Source organism: Rattus norvegicus, chromosome 3 (assembly GCF_021556685.1).
Source record: "Rattus norvegicus strain SHRSP/BbbUtx chromosome 3, alternate assembly SHRSP_T2T, whole genome shotgun sequence".
NCBI lineage: Eukaryota > Metazoa > Chordata > Mammalia > Rodentia > Muridae > Rattus > Rattus norvegicus.
In genome coordinates this window covers 74,142,240-74,162,874 of record NC_141536.1, presented here as the reverse complement: position 1 = coordinate 74,162,874, position 20,635 = coordinate 74,142,240, and the positions used below count along the sequence as shown (strand labels likewise).

Here is a 20,635-nt window from a genome sequence, read left to right as displayed (position 1 = left end):
CAAAGACTAATACAGGCTTAAAGTTCTGAAATAATGTCTAATATGTGTTCTGCATTTACTACATTAATACCATAATCTTAAAGTCATTGAGAGTTATTTTAAAGCATTATTTTTAAAAAGACATTTTTACTAATTCAATTTTTCATTTTATTTTTGGCACAGAATATTTTTTAAAGAACCTTAACATGAAAATTCATGATGTTTTTGACATACAGTTTGCAGAATATGTTAATAAACTCTATGCATTCTGTTGTTTGTGATCACATATGTTTATAATCCCAGAAGTTGGAAGTAGAGTCAAGAAGATCAAGAATTCAAGGACATGGTGAGTTTGTGTCCATCCTGGGCTAACTGTGACTTTTCGTTACTACTAGCTTAATGACTATTTACTCTTATCAGAAAATAAACCCTTCTCCTGTGGTAGGTCAGTACATGGTACATGGGTATTATGCATCAAGCTGTTTTGTTAAGCACATTTATAATGTATTTTCTATTCATTTGATAATTTCAAGTGTGTGTAAAATGTATCAAGACCATATCCCAGTCTTCTCCCAAGGAAGTAAATGATTTTTTAATTTCTATTTAGCATTTCATTTAGTGTGATATTAAACGAACACAGATACCATATGAACAGAGGCTCCATGTTGTATCTCACATAGATTCACTTGAGTCTGCCACACTACTTGACTGTGAACTCATTTGTCAGATCATGTAGAAAAAGTAAGAATATCTGCCTCATCTAAATAAAAATCATATTTATAGTTAGATACATTTCTGACTATTATTCTTTTAAAATTCTATTTTTTAACGGGAATATAGTAAAATAACTTCGTACTCTCATTTAATCCCTCCCACATGAACTGCTGTCATCTTCTTCAAATCTTCTCTTTAACCACTGTAAAAATCCTTGGCCCTGTAAAAAAAACACTATTGTGACATAATACATTAAATATAAAAATTTAATGACACTACCTGCTCAGTCTGTATATTGTTGCATGTAAATAAATGATATAAGGGCTGACCACTTGTTATTGGACACCTAACTGGGAGCTCATCCCTAGGACAGATAATTCTCAGTCACTCAGCAGTCATTATTGACCTGTGGCTGTCTCCCTAAAGGTGGAGCCCATGAGAGTTTCCTCCCACATTAGAGTGTCCATTGTTGTCCTACTCATTATTTGGAGCTTGCTCAGGCAGCCATATTGGAAATGACCTAGGTGTAACTTAGTGCTGAAATTGTGTGGCAGCTGTTTCTGTTAAAATTGGATTTATCGCAATTATTCTACCTGTATATTTTGATCCATTTTCTGTAACATTCTCCATTTGCTGCAAAGACTAACTTCTTTGACAAGGGTGAGATCTAAACTTATCCATGGGTTAAGGATAAGGTTTTGGATTCATTTAGGGGTTGGGATTATCTAGTAAAGAGGTGGTAAAAGACTTTCCTCTAAGACCCATGCCTACACTAAACTTAGGTAGTTGGATAGTAATTCACATAGCTTTCCTCCTGTTGCATTTCGCCCTTAAGTTCAAATTCAAAGCTGCTGTTTACTACTTAAAAAGGAGCACCTCCTTATTCCTATAGGTATATCTTGCCATATTGATGATTGTGATTCATAAGCATCATAGTTGAGTATGAGTTGTTTGATACTCACCTTGCTGGCTGACAAGCAACTCCTGGTGTAATGAAAATTAATATTCAGGGAGGAGGCTTCCAGGTCATGTACAGCATATATCTCACTATTATCCATTTATGTTGCATGATCAGTTTAGACTAGGATTGGATCTTGTGTTTAATTTGCATATCTTCTGATCGCTCTAAAATATAACCATAAACTATAACTACACTGTACTTTCATTTCAGATAGTTCAATTATAACAAAATTAGGATGTGAAGGAAGTGTACCAATCTAAACACAGGGTGTGGCTTGATGTCCATGTTACCCTTTACACATTGTCCAAGTTTGTTACTCTACAAAGATGCTGGAACATAGTGGTGGAAACTTTAAGTAGTCAATGACTAAACTTCTCCATCTTAAATGAATTGTGTAGGTGATAGAAGTAAAATAGCCTGTGTTCTCTTTGCACTATTGTCATTAAGATTGTCACAATATTCCTTTTTGATATAATTGCATTATATTTACTCATAGATTTTTAAAATAAAGATTCCAATCATATGTCTTATGGAGCACTTGCTTAACACATTAATGTCGCATGAGTAACATATTAATATCTCATGTCTGTAAAATTAATTAGATAAATAATTTCTTTTTCAGTTATGTAATATCACCAATTTTCACATGTGACTTTTTGGTGCACTCTCTTCTGAACCATCGTCATTTATTATTTCCTTGGTCAAGATCTCTCATTCACATAGAATCAAAGTAAGAAGATGCTTTTGTGTTAATTCAGAGAAGGAACTAGAAAGAACAACTCCTTGTGCTCCTATAAGCATGATAATCAATCTCACTGTTCATCTAGTTGATTCCATGGAAGATTCATGGTTCTTGGAGCATCTGTCTCTTAAAATGCAAGGTTAATTATTCCTTGTTTCTTTGGTCTTATATTTGAAATTGAATGTCAGACAAATTAAATAGGAAAATTGCCATGTACAGTTGAATGGGAGTTTGAAAATGCAAAGAGATTTTTTTTATATTTCTCTTAGATTTGTTACAACAGGATTACTTTCATCAAGTTATGATCATACTTTGAAGAAAAATGAAAGTGAAAATGTAACCCTTTCAACATATATATCATGTATAGTGCTGGAATATAAAATTCCTAGAGAATTTTCTTTTGTGAATAATATGTTATTTGCGGTTACAATATATCTCTAACTTTAAACAAATTTAAAATGTAGTCAGGATTTTTATGTGCCCCTAATACATAGATTACTTTTTCTTTTATTGCTGTATGGACAGTGCTCCAACAGGACACTGCATGATAATCAACCCTGGCATTTTATACACATCAAGATTATAGTTCTAAAATTTCTTTTACTATTCACTTCAGGAAAACCAAAATGATTTATAAGAGCTGATGATGCAAAGTTAAAGTATTTTATTCTATTCATACAAGTTGATGTGTTTATAATCAAAATTTTATAGATGTTTCCTAGAAATATACAATAATTTAACATTTATTCAATTCATGTTACTCACCTATGCCCTCCATTTTTGTAATATTTTATTTTAAATTGCACTAGACTCCTCAATGCACAAGGATATATTACCTTGCTAATAGAAATATTATAAACACATAAGGGAAATATTATAAACATATAAGAGGCCTTTGTCCATAAATGAAGTTTTATGTAAGGAACATACACTTTGACTGTCTTCTTGAGAATTATGCAAAACCAGAGTTCTGTTACTGAGTTCATAATCTTGGGGCTTTCTCAGAACCCAAAAGTTGAAAAAATATTGTTTGTTGTATTTTTATTGGTCTATTTGGCAACTGTAGGGGGCAACATGATTATTGTGGTGACCATCATGTACAGCCCTGCACTGCTGGGCTGTCCCATGTACTTCTTTTTGGCATTCCTGTCCTTTCAAGATGCATGTGTCTCTTCTACAGTTACACCCAAGATGATTGTAGACTTCTTACACGAGAAGAAGACCATTTCCTTTGGCTGGTGTATGACACAACTGTTTTCAGTCCATTTCTTCTCAGGGGCAGAAATGATTATCCTGGCTGTCATGGCCTATGACCGCTATGTGGCTATTTGCAAGCCTTTGCACTACTCTTCCATTCTTACCCGGAGGCTCTGCAGCATTTTGGTAGCAATATCCTGGGCAGGGGGCTTCTTGCACGCTATCATACAAATTATATTCACATTGCAGCTGCCTTTCTGTGGACCCAATGTCATTGATCATTACATGTGTGACTTGTTTCCATTGCTAAAACTTGCCTGCACTGACACTCATATATTTGTTCTTTTGATATTTGCAAACAGTGGTGCTATTTGCATCATAATCTTCTCCCTGTTGCTTGTTTCCTATGGTGTCATTTTGTTCTCTCTGAGAGCCCACAGTTCTGAAGGTCGACGGAAAGCTCTTTCCACCTGTGGAGCCCACATTACTGTTGTGGTTTTGTTCCTTGTTCCATGCATCTTAATATATGCACGGGATACATCTGCATTCTCCTTTGAGAAGGACACACTTTTATTTGTCAATGTCCTGACACCACTCTTCAATCCTATGGTTTACACTTTCAGGAATAAGGAAATGATAAATGCCATCAGGAAAATGTGGAAGAGGCTAATAGTGGTTTTGGTTAGATATTAGTATTGCTTTTATACTGTTTGGGAAATGAATCAATGGGCAGATATATTTGCTATGTCAAAATGTGTATATGAGTCTTATTTTTCATAAATCATATCAAAATATAATCATAAAGGCACAGTTTATTCTAGTTTTGGCTGATAAGAGATTTGCAGGTCACAGGGTTTTACTTCATCATGAATACATTTGAAAAACAGTGAGTTCAAATTTCAGTGGAGTATTGCTTAAGAGAATAAGATAGATTGCTATGAATGCTCATAATCAGTTCCTTCTTTTGGCTTTGTATGCATTTTCACAGACACAACCACCACGTCTACTATCATGTAAAGAAGAAACAAATATATAGACACACACACACACACACACACACACTCACACACACCTATCTAAGCAAAAATACGGCTCTAAGTCTAAAGAATAAAGGATCCAGTATTTTCAAAAAATAAAGCAGTGACTTTATGAAGATATGGCATAATTTGATATAGACTATCTTAATAGTGATATCTTATGTTTCTGGGTTCATATTTTCACTATGGTTTTTCTACTTACCATTGTTACATAAAATTAAAGGCAATTTATGTTATTGTACATTTGAATTGCTTTAATTTTTGAATTATTTCTATTAACTCTATGCTTTGTTTGAAAATCTGGTTGACAAAATAAGTGTGTATTTTCATATGCAAAATTAAAGTTATTCTAAGAGAAAGCAGGTTTCTAAGTGGTGCATTGAGACTTTATAATGTATAAGTGCAGAGAGAGAGACCCTGAACCTGAGTTTTAGATCTTCCTGCCTCATCTGACTTCATTTTAAGGTAAGCCCATTCATGTCTGCTAGGAAACATTAGTTGCTTCCTGAATTCATGACATAAAATACACTAGACCAGCTGGAATTTCTGTAGGACAGTAGACCATTCTACTCCAGTGAACTCAGGGACTTGATTACTTAACATAATGCCTATGCTGTACTCCTTTTCCAGCACAACAAAAAAATGCTTTCAGACATTAGTTTCCTAGCCATAACAGAGCAAAGATAATGACATTCTGAGAGCATGTTCCCTGCACTTTACGAGAGAAAAATAGAAGCTAGAATAAGCAGATTTAAAATTAGTTTCCAACATGTCAATTAATTTCAATGTATTATGTGATTGTAATATTCATAACTTTGCGTGTACAAATAATAATTAGATTTGATATATTCAATGGAGAATATTTATGCCACTTCATGATTATGTTTTGTTTCATAATCAAGAGGAATTTATGGAAAATTAACTTACTTTTAAACACCTTCTCTTCAGAATCAACATTAGCCAGCAACTAAATTTTATAATAAAGACTTTTCTGAATATTAAAAGTGTTTGTTTCTCATTGGCATTAATTGTCAGAGACAATATACATGGAGCTACAAAAGACACATGAGACTTTCCTTGGGGGGAAACTACAGAAACCACACAGGAAATATTAAAATACGTAGATATCACATTAAAGAACAGAGACATAAACTCTTTCTTGCTTGAGTTTGACAAAGAGTGAGCGTACAATTTAATGATGTATGTCTCTCCCTGTTTTTCTGCCTGTCTGTAGTTTGTGGTGACTGGTGGGTGTGTCTGCTGTATATTGTGTATATCTGATCTGTCTGTCCTCAGTTCTGCCTGATAGGTTGTATGCATATTTCAGTTCCAAATCTGTACTAGTCTTCTCTGGGGTACGTTCCTGAGACAAAGAAAGTACACTCAATGTAGCAGGACACAACATAGACACACAAAGACATCAATAACCTTTCTATACATAAACAAGAAACCTACGAATAAAGATATCATGGATGCCTATTACAAAAATAGCCTAAAAGTATACGAGATTGTTCATGCTGTTAACTCATATAGTTATCTCTCTACTCATATCTACCTCTCATGGATCACATAGACTCCATCCACATAAGTACATCTACTAATCAGTAGCTTACTACCTATTCCATAGGGTGGGATCCCTCTGGGTTTCAAATGTATTTCTAAGGTATTCTGTTCTGGAGGAAAAATGAACGTATCAAGATACATAGGCAGAACAATATCAACAAACCAGATAACCCAGAGATCCTAGAGCCTAAACCACCAATCAAAGAGTACAATGGAGGGACCCATGGCTCCAACCATATATGTAGCAGAGGATGGGTTGGAGGGCATCAATGGGAGAAGAGGCCCTCGATCCTTTCGAATCTAGATACCCCATTCTAAGGTAGTGTTTGGCAGGAGTTAGTGGGTGGGTGGGGGAGCACCCTTATAAAAGCAGAAGGAGTGGGTATGGGATGTGTATTTCTGGAGCAGAAACTGGGAAAGGGGATAACATTTTAAATGCAAATAAAAAATATCCAATAAAAGAGGTTGTATTTACTAAAGAAAAACATCCTTTTCTGATCTGTGATAAAGTAAATGGGTCTAAAACTTGACACCATCCACTTAAGGCTCCAAAATGAGAAAAGTGAACTTATTTGAAGGGAGGAAGTATCATTGGAGAATATACCTGGAAAAATTCACTGCTCCTGGAAAAAATTCTCAGAAAGTGCTTTACCTTTTGAGGACAAAGACATTCATATAGTTATAAGACAAAGGGTTCTGGCCACATCTTGCAATGTCAGATAATTTTAGCAGTATTTTACATCTGGTACTGTATTTATAGTCATGAACTATGTAAGATTTCAAGGTTCATGGAGTCTTACACTGATTTTTTTGACAGGGACTGAATCTTACTTAGCAAAAGGTAGAAGACTTGGAGTCCTTCAGGGAACATCCAATAAGTCATTGCTAAAAGCTTTGGAGGTGAAGCAGTGGAGATATCAGAGCGCAGAGACTCCAGGTCATGTCACATAGGAAGAACAGGTTTCCAAGCTTAGAGTAGAGATGGCTCTTGATGCTATATGCCTCTGCTTAGTCAGAGTTTCTATTCTTGCACAAAACATCATGACCAAGAAGTTGGGGAGGACAGGATTTATTCAGTTTACACTTCCACATTACTGTTCATCACCAAAGGAAGTCAGGACTGGAAATTCAAGCAGGTCAGGAAGCAGGAGCTGATGAAAAGGCCATGGAGGGATGTCTTACCAGCTTGCTTCCCTTATCTTGCTCAGCTTGCTCTCTTATAGAACCTAAAGCTACCATCCCACACTACCCACAATGGGCTCTCTCATCCCTGATCACTAATTGAGAAAATGCCTTACAGCTGGATCTCATGGACGCATTTCCTCAAGGGAGGCTCCATTCTTTGTGATAACTCCAGCTTGTTTCAAGTTCACACACAAAACCAGCCAGTACAGCTTTTGTCGTGGTCAGTAGAATTGGAGTAGTTGAGCTACTTAATCCCTTATGATCTCAATCCTTTTCAGTGTATGTCAAGATGACAGAAACATGGATGAGCAGGATTAGTAAATTGCTCAACTGAGTTTTGTTATTGATTTTGTTCTATGATTTTCTTCCCTCTACCCTCAATGCTCCCTTTTGGTATGGCAACATTTACATTATGACACTCTGTCTACCTAACAAAACATAACCACTGTGATTGTGAATATATGGTGGATACCTGCACAAGACTGACCTAGGATTCGGCCTTTTAACCATACATCACTGATAGAAGAGGAACTCATGGGTACCTACTCCTCACTAAGGAGCTACTGACAGTCAAAGGTTTCTAAAAAGGGAGTATCATTTTCAATTACGTAACAATAGGGAAGATGCTCATGCCTTGATAATCCTATACTCTTGTTTCTACAAGCAATCCTAAAGTCATTCGGTCAAAAACAGAAACAGAAAAAGAGAAAGATTATTTGGAAGGAAATAGTCATCATCATGGGAAGGAGGATATTATGATATAGAGTACATATATGAGAAATTGTCAAAAAATGAAAATGAAGCCAAACAGCCTAGAAGAAAAAAAGATACTGCTATTATTGCAAATTCTCATTGGCAATGTTTTCCCAGAAAACTTCATCTTATTCTTAAAGATTAATTTATAGATTATTTATGACAAAAATCATCTTTTACATTGATATTCAGCAATTTCACCTAAATTCGACATAGTGACACAGTATCGCATCCAGGTTTCAACTGTCAGTTTCCTGATGTGATATTATAAAAGGATCATCAACAGAGCCCCCCAAAGTATTTTAAAGCAGATTTTGGACGTAATAGGAGTGGAACAGTCTAGTTATTGAAAAAATATTAAGTATTGCATCTCAGCAACTCAAGGACAAAAAATTTGTTCAAACCATGTGGGAGTTTAGCATAAGTCTCAGAGGTAGATGCTCTCTCAGGAAAACCATATTAAATTCCACTAGCAATTAAGGAGAGATTTTTGCTCTGTTATTTTTCCTTTATCCTTATAATGTGATTAAGGTTGTAAGAGAGAGACATTAGAAACATTCTCTACCTTCACTAGTGTATATGCTAGATTGGAAGAAATAATTGGCTACAGACATTGCCTTTTGGTCACCACTGAATAGATTCTTCTTCACAGAGAATAAGAACTGGCCATATCTAGATATTTCAACAAAATACTATATGGTAAAACTCATAAACATACATTTTTAGTGATGTTTTTAATTATACAAAGGTACTTTAATATATTTTGTGGACAGGTAATCATATGTTTAATGAAAGTATTGAGATTTTTACTTCATCACTGGGTTTTTGAAGGCATTATATTTACATATATAGTATATATTTCAGATTTTTATGACCCAAATCAAGACATACAGAAACTATTAATATTGTATAGAAAAACAGAAAATAGCACCTAATAGTAGTAACTGCTTATGTGCCCAATAAATAGTTATTTAAAAGTAAAAAAATTCCTTATTTCCCTCCATCTCCCCTTTCCCTTTTCCGTCCCTTCCTCCCTGACTCCCTTCTTCCTTCTTTCCTTCCTTCCTTCTATTTTTCTTTTCTTTATTCCTTTCTTCCTGTATCCCTCCAATAATGCTGCTTGCTTGATTGCCCAATAATTCTTCACCTTCCTTACCTTTGATGTTTAATTTCTTCATGTTTAGTTCAATTAAATATATTTCACTTTTCATCTTCATGTAGAAATCAAGTAGTATAGAAAACATCGATGTTTGGTTTTATAATATCTTTGCAATGATATTTTGCTCATTTTCTAAGTATATATTCTACTATTATGAGTAAAGTCACCTTTCCTATATTTGGATATAATTGTAGTATTTATTGAGACTGTATAAAGGATATTGGTAAAGGGTCATGGTACATTGACATGCTGTTGAACTCTATGCAATATTGCAAGCAACTATAAATGTTTGTTTTACACTGCTATATGGCAATCTATAGTTATGAAAATGGAAGTATGAGCAAAATAAGGTCACAAATTGAATGCTGTGAATTAAGTACACTTAATGTCCTCTACCAATTACATTTCTGCCTCAGGAAAATCCTAGATGAAGATAGGATCTGCTTTAGTGCTTTAGGTATGGCACAATTGCTTAAACATGTCCAAATCACCGAGATATCAAAACAGGAGCTCCATAATCCATTATGAAGATTGTGGTAGTAAGCAGGGAAAAGTCTTTTTATATACATTTCAGAAATGGCTTGAAAAGGAAAGTTAAGACATTTAGGGAACATGGCAGAGCAAACTAGGAAAGAGAGAGAGAGAGAGAGAGAGAGAGAGAGAGAGAGAGAGAGAGAGAGTATTAGTTACCTGAAAGGAAAGTAGTTCTTGGAGAGCAGCTGAAAGGAATTTCTATACTTACAAATAGAAGCAAGCAATATTTCATTGGTAGCTAAAATTATGAAATAAAAATATGATTGGCTTTTGAAATTAATCATAAAATTAATTTATTATCATTGATGATCAAAACATTTTTATTTGTATGAAATGTACCTGATTCAAATCCTTACATTAGAAAATCAGTTCTGCATATCCCTCAGATATCTTTGAATGTTATTAACATTTTACATTAACAAAGAAATCTTGTTATTTATATACAGATTGGATGTTATACAGTGGTGCAAGGTGTCCCTAAGAATGGGACGATGTGCATAGCTGAGCATTGGGAGGAACACTCCCAAATGTTACCCTTCAAGGAGGTGGCACAGAGACCACAGTTCCTTTTGTGAAGGTCATGGATGAAATGAGAAACAGATTTGGAAGTTTGCCTTCATGACTTTTGGGGTATGAAGGGCTAGGGACATTTCAGGAGAATGTTGGCCGAGTCAGCTCGTCATTTTGTTAAAAAGTGGATGTGAAATCCAAGAGTATATGAAGATGTGAGATGGTTGTCTTAATATTATGGCCATTTAAGCTAACATTATAATTGCTCAAAACAATAATGTGTGATAAAATACTATCAACCTATGAGTTCAGTACTATGGTGAACGACTTGCAAATTTCCTAACCTTTTCAGAAGTTCCAAGACAAATAATTTTGTGACTTTTAAATGTGATGATTAATTTTAAATATTTTTACATTAGTCACAATATATATTACAAAATGTATATCATTTCATAATTCACATCTACTTTATAAAATGTAGTAACAATATTTCTAAACAAGCATGTAATTTCCTTGAATTTCTGACTTTACTTACTATGATCCACTTGGGAGTTTCTGACTGCTTCATTTCCAATCTGGGCTAGTTTATCCCTCCCTAAGGCAAAATGGTAGTTCTTCCTCTGCAGGTAGGTCACCATATTGATGCCTTAACTTACTCTGAAAGTGATTCACAGTTGAGGTCTTCATGTGAATGGTATTTTATAAGTAGTGTTATGTGATTTATAATTTTTTTTTATTTAACAATTATCCCATTACGAGATTTTTAGGGATTTCTGTGTTCCAACCTGACACTGTAACATCAATTCATTTCATTGGAGACTGAGTTTACTAGTAAAAAAGTATAAACAGAACTGTTGTTTGGAGATATTTCCTGATATGTTTTCAAAAAGTATTATTGGAATGAACCAATTCTATTATAAATGATGTAAGTTTGAAAATATTCTTGTTCTTTGGGTAATTCTGTTTTTATATCACCATGTATTGCTGTTGCTTAAAATAATGCTAAAATCAATACTCATAAATTCCTTGTAATTGATAGTTTGCAGGATATTTTTATACAAAATTATATATTTGTCTGTGTGTAATGGAATAATGTTTTAATAGCAGAATTCGAAGATGGAGAAGAGAGTACATGGAATGTAAGCCTACCCTAAGCTAATATGTGAGTTTGAGCCCAGCTTGGTTACATTAGTCTTTCTCAATTTTTCACTAAAGTGAAGAACTATCAATTTATCTTTCCTTGAGCCAAAACCTGCAGTTTGTTATTTTTTTTTCTGTGACAAGTTCATATTATACTGAAATTGATTTTATTTATTAGCCTATTTGATAATTGAGTAATTGAACTTTCTTTCTACTCACAATTATGTTTGGCCCAATTTTAACATACTTTCAGTTTTTCTATATATTTAAAATGTTTATACATGTCTACAATTAAACATGATAATATCTACCCTCATTCTCCTCTTTGAATTCTCCCAAGTCAAATTCAACACTTCTTACAACAACATGTTTCCCTTATTTTTGATAAATTACTGTACCCAGTTAGTATTTCCCAAATGTAATATTCCCAGTCTTACACACTGAAACATGGGAAACCAAACATTGATCAAATCTTCAGTACAGAATATTAAGTGTGAACACCTCCTCAGATTAGGAATTAAAAAAAATTAGGTTCCCCATTCATGCTGGGATCTATGGCTTGAGTTTTTGCAGATAATTACAGCTATTTTTATTTCATGAAGTTAATAGCTACATCAAGTCCAGAGGGCATTTTCCTGTGCTCTGGTGATTGCATTTTCCCCGTTCTCCTCCATATTATTCCTGCGCACGGGCATTAGAGTGGAGGTAAATATAATTACCCACTGTAGTAATGATTCTCTTATCCTCAGCACTTTTCTATTTATTTATTTATTTATTTATTTATTTATTTATTTATTTATTTTGGAGCTGAGGACCGAACCCAGGGCCTTAGGCTTGCTAGGCAAGTGCTCTACCACTGAACTAAATCCCCAACCCACCACTTCTTATTTTTATCTAAATTATTATTAATACAAATAAGATTGAACAGGAAAATCCATCATATCACTCACGTAGATTCACAAGACTCTACTACACAGCTGTATACTACATTCAGTAGTCAAAGTTAGGAACAAAACATAGATGCACTTGCCTAATCTAAAAAACAATTTTTATTTATATGTACCTTAATTTCAAATCAATATTCTTTTAGCATTAAAAGCTTCAATTCAGAATAAAGCTTGTTCTAGGTCAATCATTTTCTAAATGATTTATAACCTATAACCCCTTAATAGTGTATATAACCCTATATGTCCTCTGGTGGATATTTTAAGGTAAATTTTAGAAATTTATGCTTTCAAAATAGGATAGCACTGTTCTGTTTGTGATTATATTAAATAGGACATAAAAGAAGCTAAGATTTACTAATTTATAATCACTAATTTAGGGCTTGTCTTACAATCTCCTTCTCTATTTGCTTCTGTATGCAAGAAGGCTACCTGAAAGGACGGTGCTGCCCCATAGTCTATTGATAATCCCTCTTACTAAAGGCATTTACAGATGCGGAAGCTGAGGTTTAGAGAATTTGGGGAACATTTGTAACATAATTCATGTCACAGTGAAAGGGGAGTATCTGAGTTTAAGCATGAGTCTAAGGAATTTAAGTTTTTATACCCTTCCTGTGTATTATCTATTTCTTTTTTTATTTTTTTAATGATGAAGAAGTTATAAATTTGAGAGGAAGCTATGAGGAAATAGGAGTTGGGATGGTAGAGGTGTGTAAATAGTATAAATATTATATTTATGTATGAAACTATCAAAAATTAAACTAAAAATAGTATGTCTTGGGCTGATGGTACCTTCCCACCCTTGCTGTGCTCAGGAGACAGATTAGGAATGCCAATTTCACAACTTGGTGTAAAGAAATGATGACCACTGAAATAAAACAGTTCGGATGAAAAGCAAACCAGATAGAAACGTACAATGAAAATGTCTTTTAGTAAAATGTTAGCATGCTGTACTTGGAGCAGATGCCACATTAATTCAAAAGAGAGCCCAGAAAATGTGGCAACTTTACGATGTCAATTGAGGGAGCTGCAATGCCTCTTGTATGCACTATGTGAAGTTCTTGGCACCGCCTGGCCCTGTCCTGTGCTGCTCAGCCATTTTCTATAGGTATTAAGTGTTAATACACAAATTCTAAAGTCATGGTATGCATTTTATTTGTGTAATTGAATACATTGTCGCCTATTTAGGTATTAGGATAAGGAGCCCAATAACTTACAATATAGCAGTATTTTTTTTTAATTTAGGTATCTATATCAAGATACTTAGAATCTGAGGCAAAAAATTGACTTTTTTCTGCCTCTTCCAGTCACTTTCATCATGAACTTGTCTAAGAATTGAGTATTTCAAAGAAGCCTAGTACTTTTCAGATGTAGGATTTGGATAGGTTACAAAATTATGAGATTTTTGCATTTATTTTTTCTCATTTAAAGTTATAGTTATCATCAGACATTCGTTGGGTCTTTTAAGTAGCTTAGATTCATCATCCCCCCCCCTTTTTTTATGGTGTTTGGGAAGGAAAAGTGTGATAGAAGGGTACTGAACACACGCAGATGATTCCAGAGTGATGTTCATTTTATAGAGGATTGCATTGGGACCTCTCCTAATTGCTTGTTTCTTGCAGTGAATGACTAGTGTGGGTCTGCGTGGAGAGAGGGGTGCACTAGGGGCTTTTAACCAGATTTACAGTGTGGGGCTTCCTGAGTAGAGCAGTGATCTGTTCGTCAGGAATGTACCCATATGCTGTAGAGACGTCTGGTTCACATGCTTAGAAAGCACTACTACTTCCTGTCAGTTAATCCAAGCATACTGTTTGCTCATTTGGTGAAAGGTTAAAAGGTTTGTTTTTTGTGTAATCCAAGGCAGCTCTTCAGCGCAGGAGTAGAATGCAGTGGTTAGGTCCCAGTGTGCAGCAGGCATGAGTCTTGACTGTGTCATGTATTAGCTTTTGACCCTGGACAGTTCACTTCTCCTGCACTTGCCTTGGTTTCTTCATCTGCAGAGTGTGCAGAGGTAACACTTCCCTTCTGAGATTATTTTGAAGAATAAGTAAATAGACTATACTAGGCAGGGTTAGTAAACACCAAGTGGTGGTCCACTGTTGCATTCTGCTCCCCTCTCCTCCCCCCTCAGTGGAGACAGGTGTTAGTTACACTGGGAAAGAACCTGGGCTTTGTGACTTGCCCTGTTGGAATCTCAGTACAACCACTTAAAGGTTGTGCAATTTTGGATTAACAGTTTAAACTGTTTTTCGTAAAGGTACATCAGGTACATGCCACACACTGGCAGTCAAACTGCTCAGGTGGACAAGTTTCTGTGTGTATGGTACAGGGGTAGTAGCAATAGCTGCCTCACCTAGGATTCATGAGAAGAGACAATGAGAGCATCTCAAGATCCTCTGTATTATCTATTTCTTTTCTCGGTTTAGTTATATTTGCAGAGGGGAAACCAGGAAAGGGGTTAATGCTTGAATTGTAAATAAGTAAAATAACCAATAATAAAAAATAGAAAATATTTTAAAATATATTTAACATCATTTCTTCTCTTTTTCTTCCTTCAAGTCCTCCTATCTTCTTTCTCACAACCCCATGCAGAAAGGTCACCCGTAATCCCTTTGGAGTTTCATTGCAACATAAGAACACGGTATACTATGACCTTAACTTTGTATTTTGTCCAGTCCTCTGTCTATCCTGCTTGAGTTCTCATAAACCATTTGTATAAGCATTTAAGTCATTATAGAACATGTTTTATAGTGAATTCATATAAATCTCTAGCCATTTTTCTCAGAATGGTATTTACAAGATAAAGTTGTATTTTTATTTATTTATTTATTTATTTATTTTTATTTTACATGTTTTATCTGTGTACATGCATGTGTACTGGTCTCTGCTTGGTACATACATACAGTTCAGAATAGAACAATATTTCTTCTTGGATGTAAGCCACCATGTGTGTCTGGGAAGTAACCTAGGTTTTCTGGAATAGTGTCACATGCTTTGAAGTATTCTTTTCAAGTAGTACTTCTCCACTCCCACACAAGTTTCCAAAATTGACAAATAACAGAGTCTCAAGAGTCTAAATCATATTCAAGTAGTTTCTCATGCTGTTGTGGAAACTAAATTTCTCAAATGAGAAATGTGAATTTGTTTTTCACTTCAGCTATATGGCTTTTAGTAATTTTCATGTGTTGCTGATTGGTCCAACCTCTAATCTGTTGGCATTTTCCATATGCCTTGTTCATAGATGATCAAACGAAGAACGTTCTCTAAATTTTAAAGAGAGAGCAAGACTACAAAAAAAAAAAAAACAACTGAAGTTCTACCTGAAAAAAACAAAACAGAACAAAATCCATGTTAAGCATCTTTCTTTCATTGTTTAATTTTTCCAATTTTATTTATAATTTTCATCAAATTTCATATAATTTCAGTGTTCTATTTTAGTAACAATGAAACATGCACATAGTATATTGACTAGGACTCTGTCCTGAGCAGTTGTTATCTTTGTATTAGTTTCATTTAGGTATCATGACAACATATTTTTTCTAAAATGATGAAATATAAGTAAAGTTTTCCCTTCTGTTTGACCTTTGGCCCACTGGTTTATCTTGTTCCTTGCATCCTCAGAGGCATGCTGAAAATCCACAGTGTCCAAATCAGTATCATATATTTTATGGGTTGGGGCCAAAAATTTAGGAAGGAAATTATAGGTTTTCTCTCCACACAGTCTGTTAGCAAGTTTCAGAGTGTGAGTTGCTGGACGCTTGCTCACTTTGGCTTTCAGGCTTTGAAACTGTGAATGAATGTCCTCAACAGAACTGAAATGAAAAGTCATAGAGAGCTGGGCTGCAGTGCTGCCTTTGGCCCCAAAGAGATCACAGCCAAGGCAGAAGAATGTTGAAGGGGGAGAAGATGTTTCCTGTAGAGTTGCTTTCATTAAGGATTTTAAAAAGCTCCAAGGCAAAGAAGGTGTAGGTTGAACTCAGCAGCTCCATAGTGAAGGCTACTCTGTATCAGTTCTTGCTCCCCTTGCTAGACACCTAGGAGGAAGCTCTCAGGGCCAACTGCAGCCTTTATTCAGAAAGGAGAGTATCTTACTGGCAAGCACAAGCTGAGAAGAGAGGCTTTTTCTCCTCTAGTGCATGCTTAAAACTGAGCTTGCAAGGCAGACAGCTCTTGTAGTGTCTCACCTATCATCAGGAATGATCAGGTGGCTCTCGTGCTATTGAGCTCACTGAGCACCTGGCATCCCTGTCCACCACTGGGATTCTTTGAAGGAAGGCATCAGAGGAGGCTTCATCACCAGGGCAGAGTCAGAGCTCCTATTTGGGGCACTGGAATTTCAATGGCTTAGATCTGCATGCTGACAGATACATGGGTTGTAAAGGAACTCCAAGTGTATATTCCAATGTGGCACTCTTTGATTCTTCTGTCCTTCTTGAAGTCCTTGAAGTTGTATAAAGATGTCTCAGGTCAGTTGATTGTGAGGAGGGAGCAGTGTGGCACATTCTCTTGGATTTAAAGTGGAGTTACCTCAGAACGATTACTCCTGGAACTCCTGGTTGTGTCACTGCAAAGTTCTCACCAGGAAGGTGATTCATGGAACTAAAGGAACTAAAGGGGGGCCTTCTTCCAAGAATCCTGGACAGAAGAATTGTGTATGGTGTGGTGTGGTGTGGTGTGGGGTGTGTGTGTGTGTGTGTGTGTGTGTGTGTGTGTGTGTGTGTTGGACAGTATGACCAAACTTGTGCTAGTGAATTCCATCTACTTCAAGGGAATGTGGAAGGAGAAATTTATCGGACAGGACACAACAGAATCTCCATTGTGTCTGAATAAGAAAGATTAAAATAACAGTGAAGATGCTGTATCAAAAGAAAATGTTCCATTTCATTACATTTTGGACCTGAAGTGCAAGGTGCTGGAGATGCCTTACCAGGGTGGAGAACTTAGTATAATCATCTTGCTGCCCGAAGACACTGAGGACCAGTCCACGGGTCTTGAGCAGATTGAATAGCAAATAATTTTGGAAAAATTTCATGAATGGGTGAAACGTGAGAACTTGGGAAACATTGATGTCCATGCCAAAATGCCCAGGTTCAAGATGGAAGAGATCTACCTTCTCAACTCCAAACTGGCAGCATGGGAGTGCAGGATCTCTTTAACAGTAGCGGAGCTGGTCTACCTGGATGCCAAGATCCAGAGATCTTTTCATATCAAAAATTGTCCGCAAGTCCTTTGTGGAAGTGAATGAGGAGGGAACGGAGGTAGCCGCTGTCAAGACTGGCATAGTTATTGGATACTACCTGAGGACCCAGGAAGAATTCATAATGGACCATTCATTCCTTTTCTTTATTCGGCATAACCAAATGCTAATGTGCTCTTCCTTGGCAGGGTTTATTCCCCATAGAAGAAGACTTTAGATATAAAAGGCAGAACTTAAAGTTTCATTCACTGAGATTTTAATAGTGATCATTTTCATTTTTCCTTGACAATAAAAATATCAGAAACCAAAAAAAAAGAAAAGAAATATAAGTAAAGGTTTAACTCTTTAATAGTTGTAGCATGTGCAATAGCAGACGTTGCTCCACATCACTTTTTCTTTCATGAAATTTAGATTAGTTCACTTTAAGGTCTATTCCACTTCATAGTTTGAAATACAGTTAAAAACAAAGTCTGCACATTTTTGTGCATCCTGAAGTATTTTTCTTTCTTCTTCCTTTGGTAAATAAGATTCTTTGCTCCATTTAGTTTTTGCATATTCCATAGTCTGTGGCACTGCCTCATTAAATGTTGATGAGAGACACAATTAATAAATTATGACACTTTGTGTAACAGGTATATTATTTTAAATGCCTTTCTATGCTGCTTTTCAAAAAGTCCCTTGAGAATTATGAAGTTTGAACCTTCAGAGATAAGCTATTCTTATTTTCTAGCACACATAGAGAGGTTCTACTACAATATTAGAAATGTGATAAAATATTCAGAATTTGTTCTCTTTTACCTGATAATAGAACTCTACTATTAAAATATTCTATTATTTTGTTTCAGGGGTAGTTAAAGTCAGTGAAGATAACTCTGCCAAAGGAAGGAAATTTTTGTTGATGCTGGTAATAAACATTATATGAAAGAACACATATTCTTCATTGCAGATTTACATTAATGTATTTTACTACTTCTCTCTTTGTATGAATCATGCAAAACCAGAGCTTTGTCACTGAGTTCATACTCCTGGGACTTTCACAAAACCCAAAAGTTGAGAAAATCTTATTCATTATATTCTTATTGCTTTACCTTGCAACAATTGGGGGCAACATGACTATTGTGGTGACCATTGTTTGGAACCCTGCCTTGCTGGGCTCCCCTATGTACTTCTTCTTGGCATTCTTGTCCTTACTGGATGCATGTGTCTCTTCTATTGTCACACCCAAGATGATTATAGATTTATTCTATAAGAGGAAGAGCATCTCTTTTGAATGCTGCATGACACAAGTGTTTTCTGTCCACTTTTTCAGTGCTGTGGAGGTGATCATTCTGGCAGCCATGGCCTACGACCGCTATGTGGCCATTTGTAAGCCCTTGCACTACTCTTCCATTATGAACAGGAGGCTCTGTGGCATCCTGGTGGGGGTAGCGTGGGCAGGGGGATTTTTGCATTCTATCATACAAATCATATTCACTTTGCAGTTGCCCTTCTGTGGACCCAATTTTATTGATCATTTCATATGTGACTTGTTTCCATTACTGAAGCTTGCCTGCACTGACACACACATATTTGTCATTTTGGTCTTTGCCAACAGTGGGTCTATCTGCATCATTATCTTTTCCTTTCTGCTTGTTTCCTATGGTGTCATCTTGTTCTCTCTGAGAACCCACAGTTCTGAAGGAAGACGGAAAGCTCTCTTTACCTGTGGGTCCCACATTACTGTTGTGGTTTTGTTCTTTGTTCCATGCATACTAATATATGCACGACCTACATCTCCATTCTCTTTGGAGAAAAATGTATTTATATTTGCTGATGTCTTGACACCATTACTCAATCCTATGGTTTATACTTTCAGGAATAAGGAAATGAAGAATGCCATCAGGAAAATGTGGAGAAAACTATTAGTGGCTCCTAACACATATTAAAAAATTAATGCCTTAGGCTAGGGAATAGTTCTGTGGAAGAAACAAATCCTGCACTGTGTAACTATAAGACCGTTCTGTGCATCCCCTGTGTCTAGGTATATAGTCAAGTATGACAGTGTGCTTTTAACTTAGTGCTGGCATTTCTGAGACAAGTGAGAAGCAGTCAAACTTTGAACAGCTAATCATTTTGAGATCTAGAAAGTTCTGGTTCCATCACAACTCTTGTCTCTAGAAACTAAGACAAACTAAAACAGATGTAAATATTCAACTCCCTTTGATTGGTCTGTATGAAGATTTATGGGCACTGGCAGTGCATTCATTACGCGCACACACACACACACACACACACACACACACTCAGAGAGAGGCAGAGACAGAGAGGCAGAGACAAAGAGACAGAGAAAGAGAGACAGAGAAGTGAGACAGAGAGTCAGACAGAAACCGAGAGTACAGAAAGATTACAAAAGTCAGAGAACCAGGACTCTTGCTGCTAGATTTTACCTTCTCAGCATGACTGGTAAATGCACCCATGTAATATCAGTCATAGGACTGACTAAATGTCCTTGAATAATGATAATGCCAGTCTACTTGTTATATAAATGTGGATCGGGGCATCTTCACAAGTTTACACATCTAGTTAAAATGTGACTGTCAATCAATGTCTGCTGAGAGTACAAAAACAATATTCCCATGGACAAACTGTCTTGTAGGGTATCAAAATGCAAGTGTGCAGCTTTAATACATGCATTTATGGACACCATTTAATAGACTCATTAAGTGCATCTGTCTATCTATATATCTCTGTATATCTGTGTATTATGTAATATGTATATATATGCATGTGTGTATGCCATATATATATATATATGTATATATGATGTAAAAGAATAATTAAAAAAAAAAGAATTGGTCATGAACTTGAGATGGAGAGGAGGGAAGATCTTTACTGATAAAAAAGACATAAATACAGTACCCATGCAAAATATTCTCAAAACTAAATTTAAAATTGAAGAAAAAATATTTACTTAGAAATGCACTTTAGAATTTACTCATATGTAAAGAATTTATTTTATCCTAAGAGACTGAATTAATATT

At 35.6% G+C, this 20,635-nt stretch overlaps 2 protein-coding genes and 1 pseudogene across 2 annotated transcripts; all 3 read left to right on the top strand.

Annotated features, from left to right (window-relative positions):
- The first annotated feature begins 3,350 nt into the window (after positions 1 to 3,350).
- On the top strand, positions 3,351 to 4,286 carry Or4c111 (olfactory receptor family 4 subfamily C member 111). Its single transcript, NM_001001061.1, has one exon. The coding sequence runs from the start codon at positions 3,351 to 3,353 to the stop codon at positions 4,284 to 4,286; it is 936 nt and encodes a 311-aa protein (NP_001001061.1).
- A 12,861-nt stretch (positions 4,287 to 17,147) lies between these two features.
- On the top strand, positions 17,148 to 17,819 carry Serpinb1a-ps1 (serpin family B member 1A, pseudogene 1; annotated as a pseudogene).
- Positions 17,820 to 18,604: 785 nt separating this feature from the next.
- On the top strand, positions 18,605 to 19,540 carry Or4c110 (olfactory receptor family 4 subfamily C member 110). Its single transcript, NM_001000633.1, is given in 1 exon segment — positions 18,605 to 19,540. A coding segment is annotated over 1 exon segment (936 nt).
- Positions 19,541 to 20,635: the final 1,095 nt, after the last annotated feature.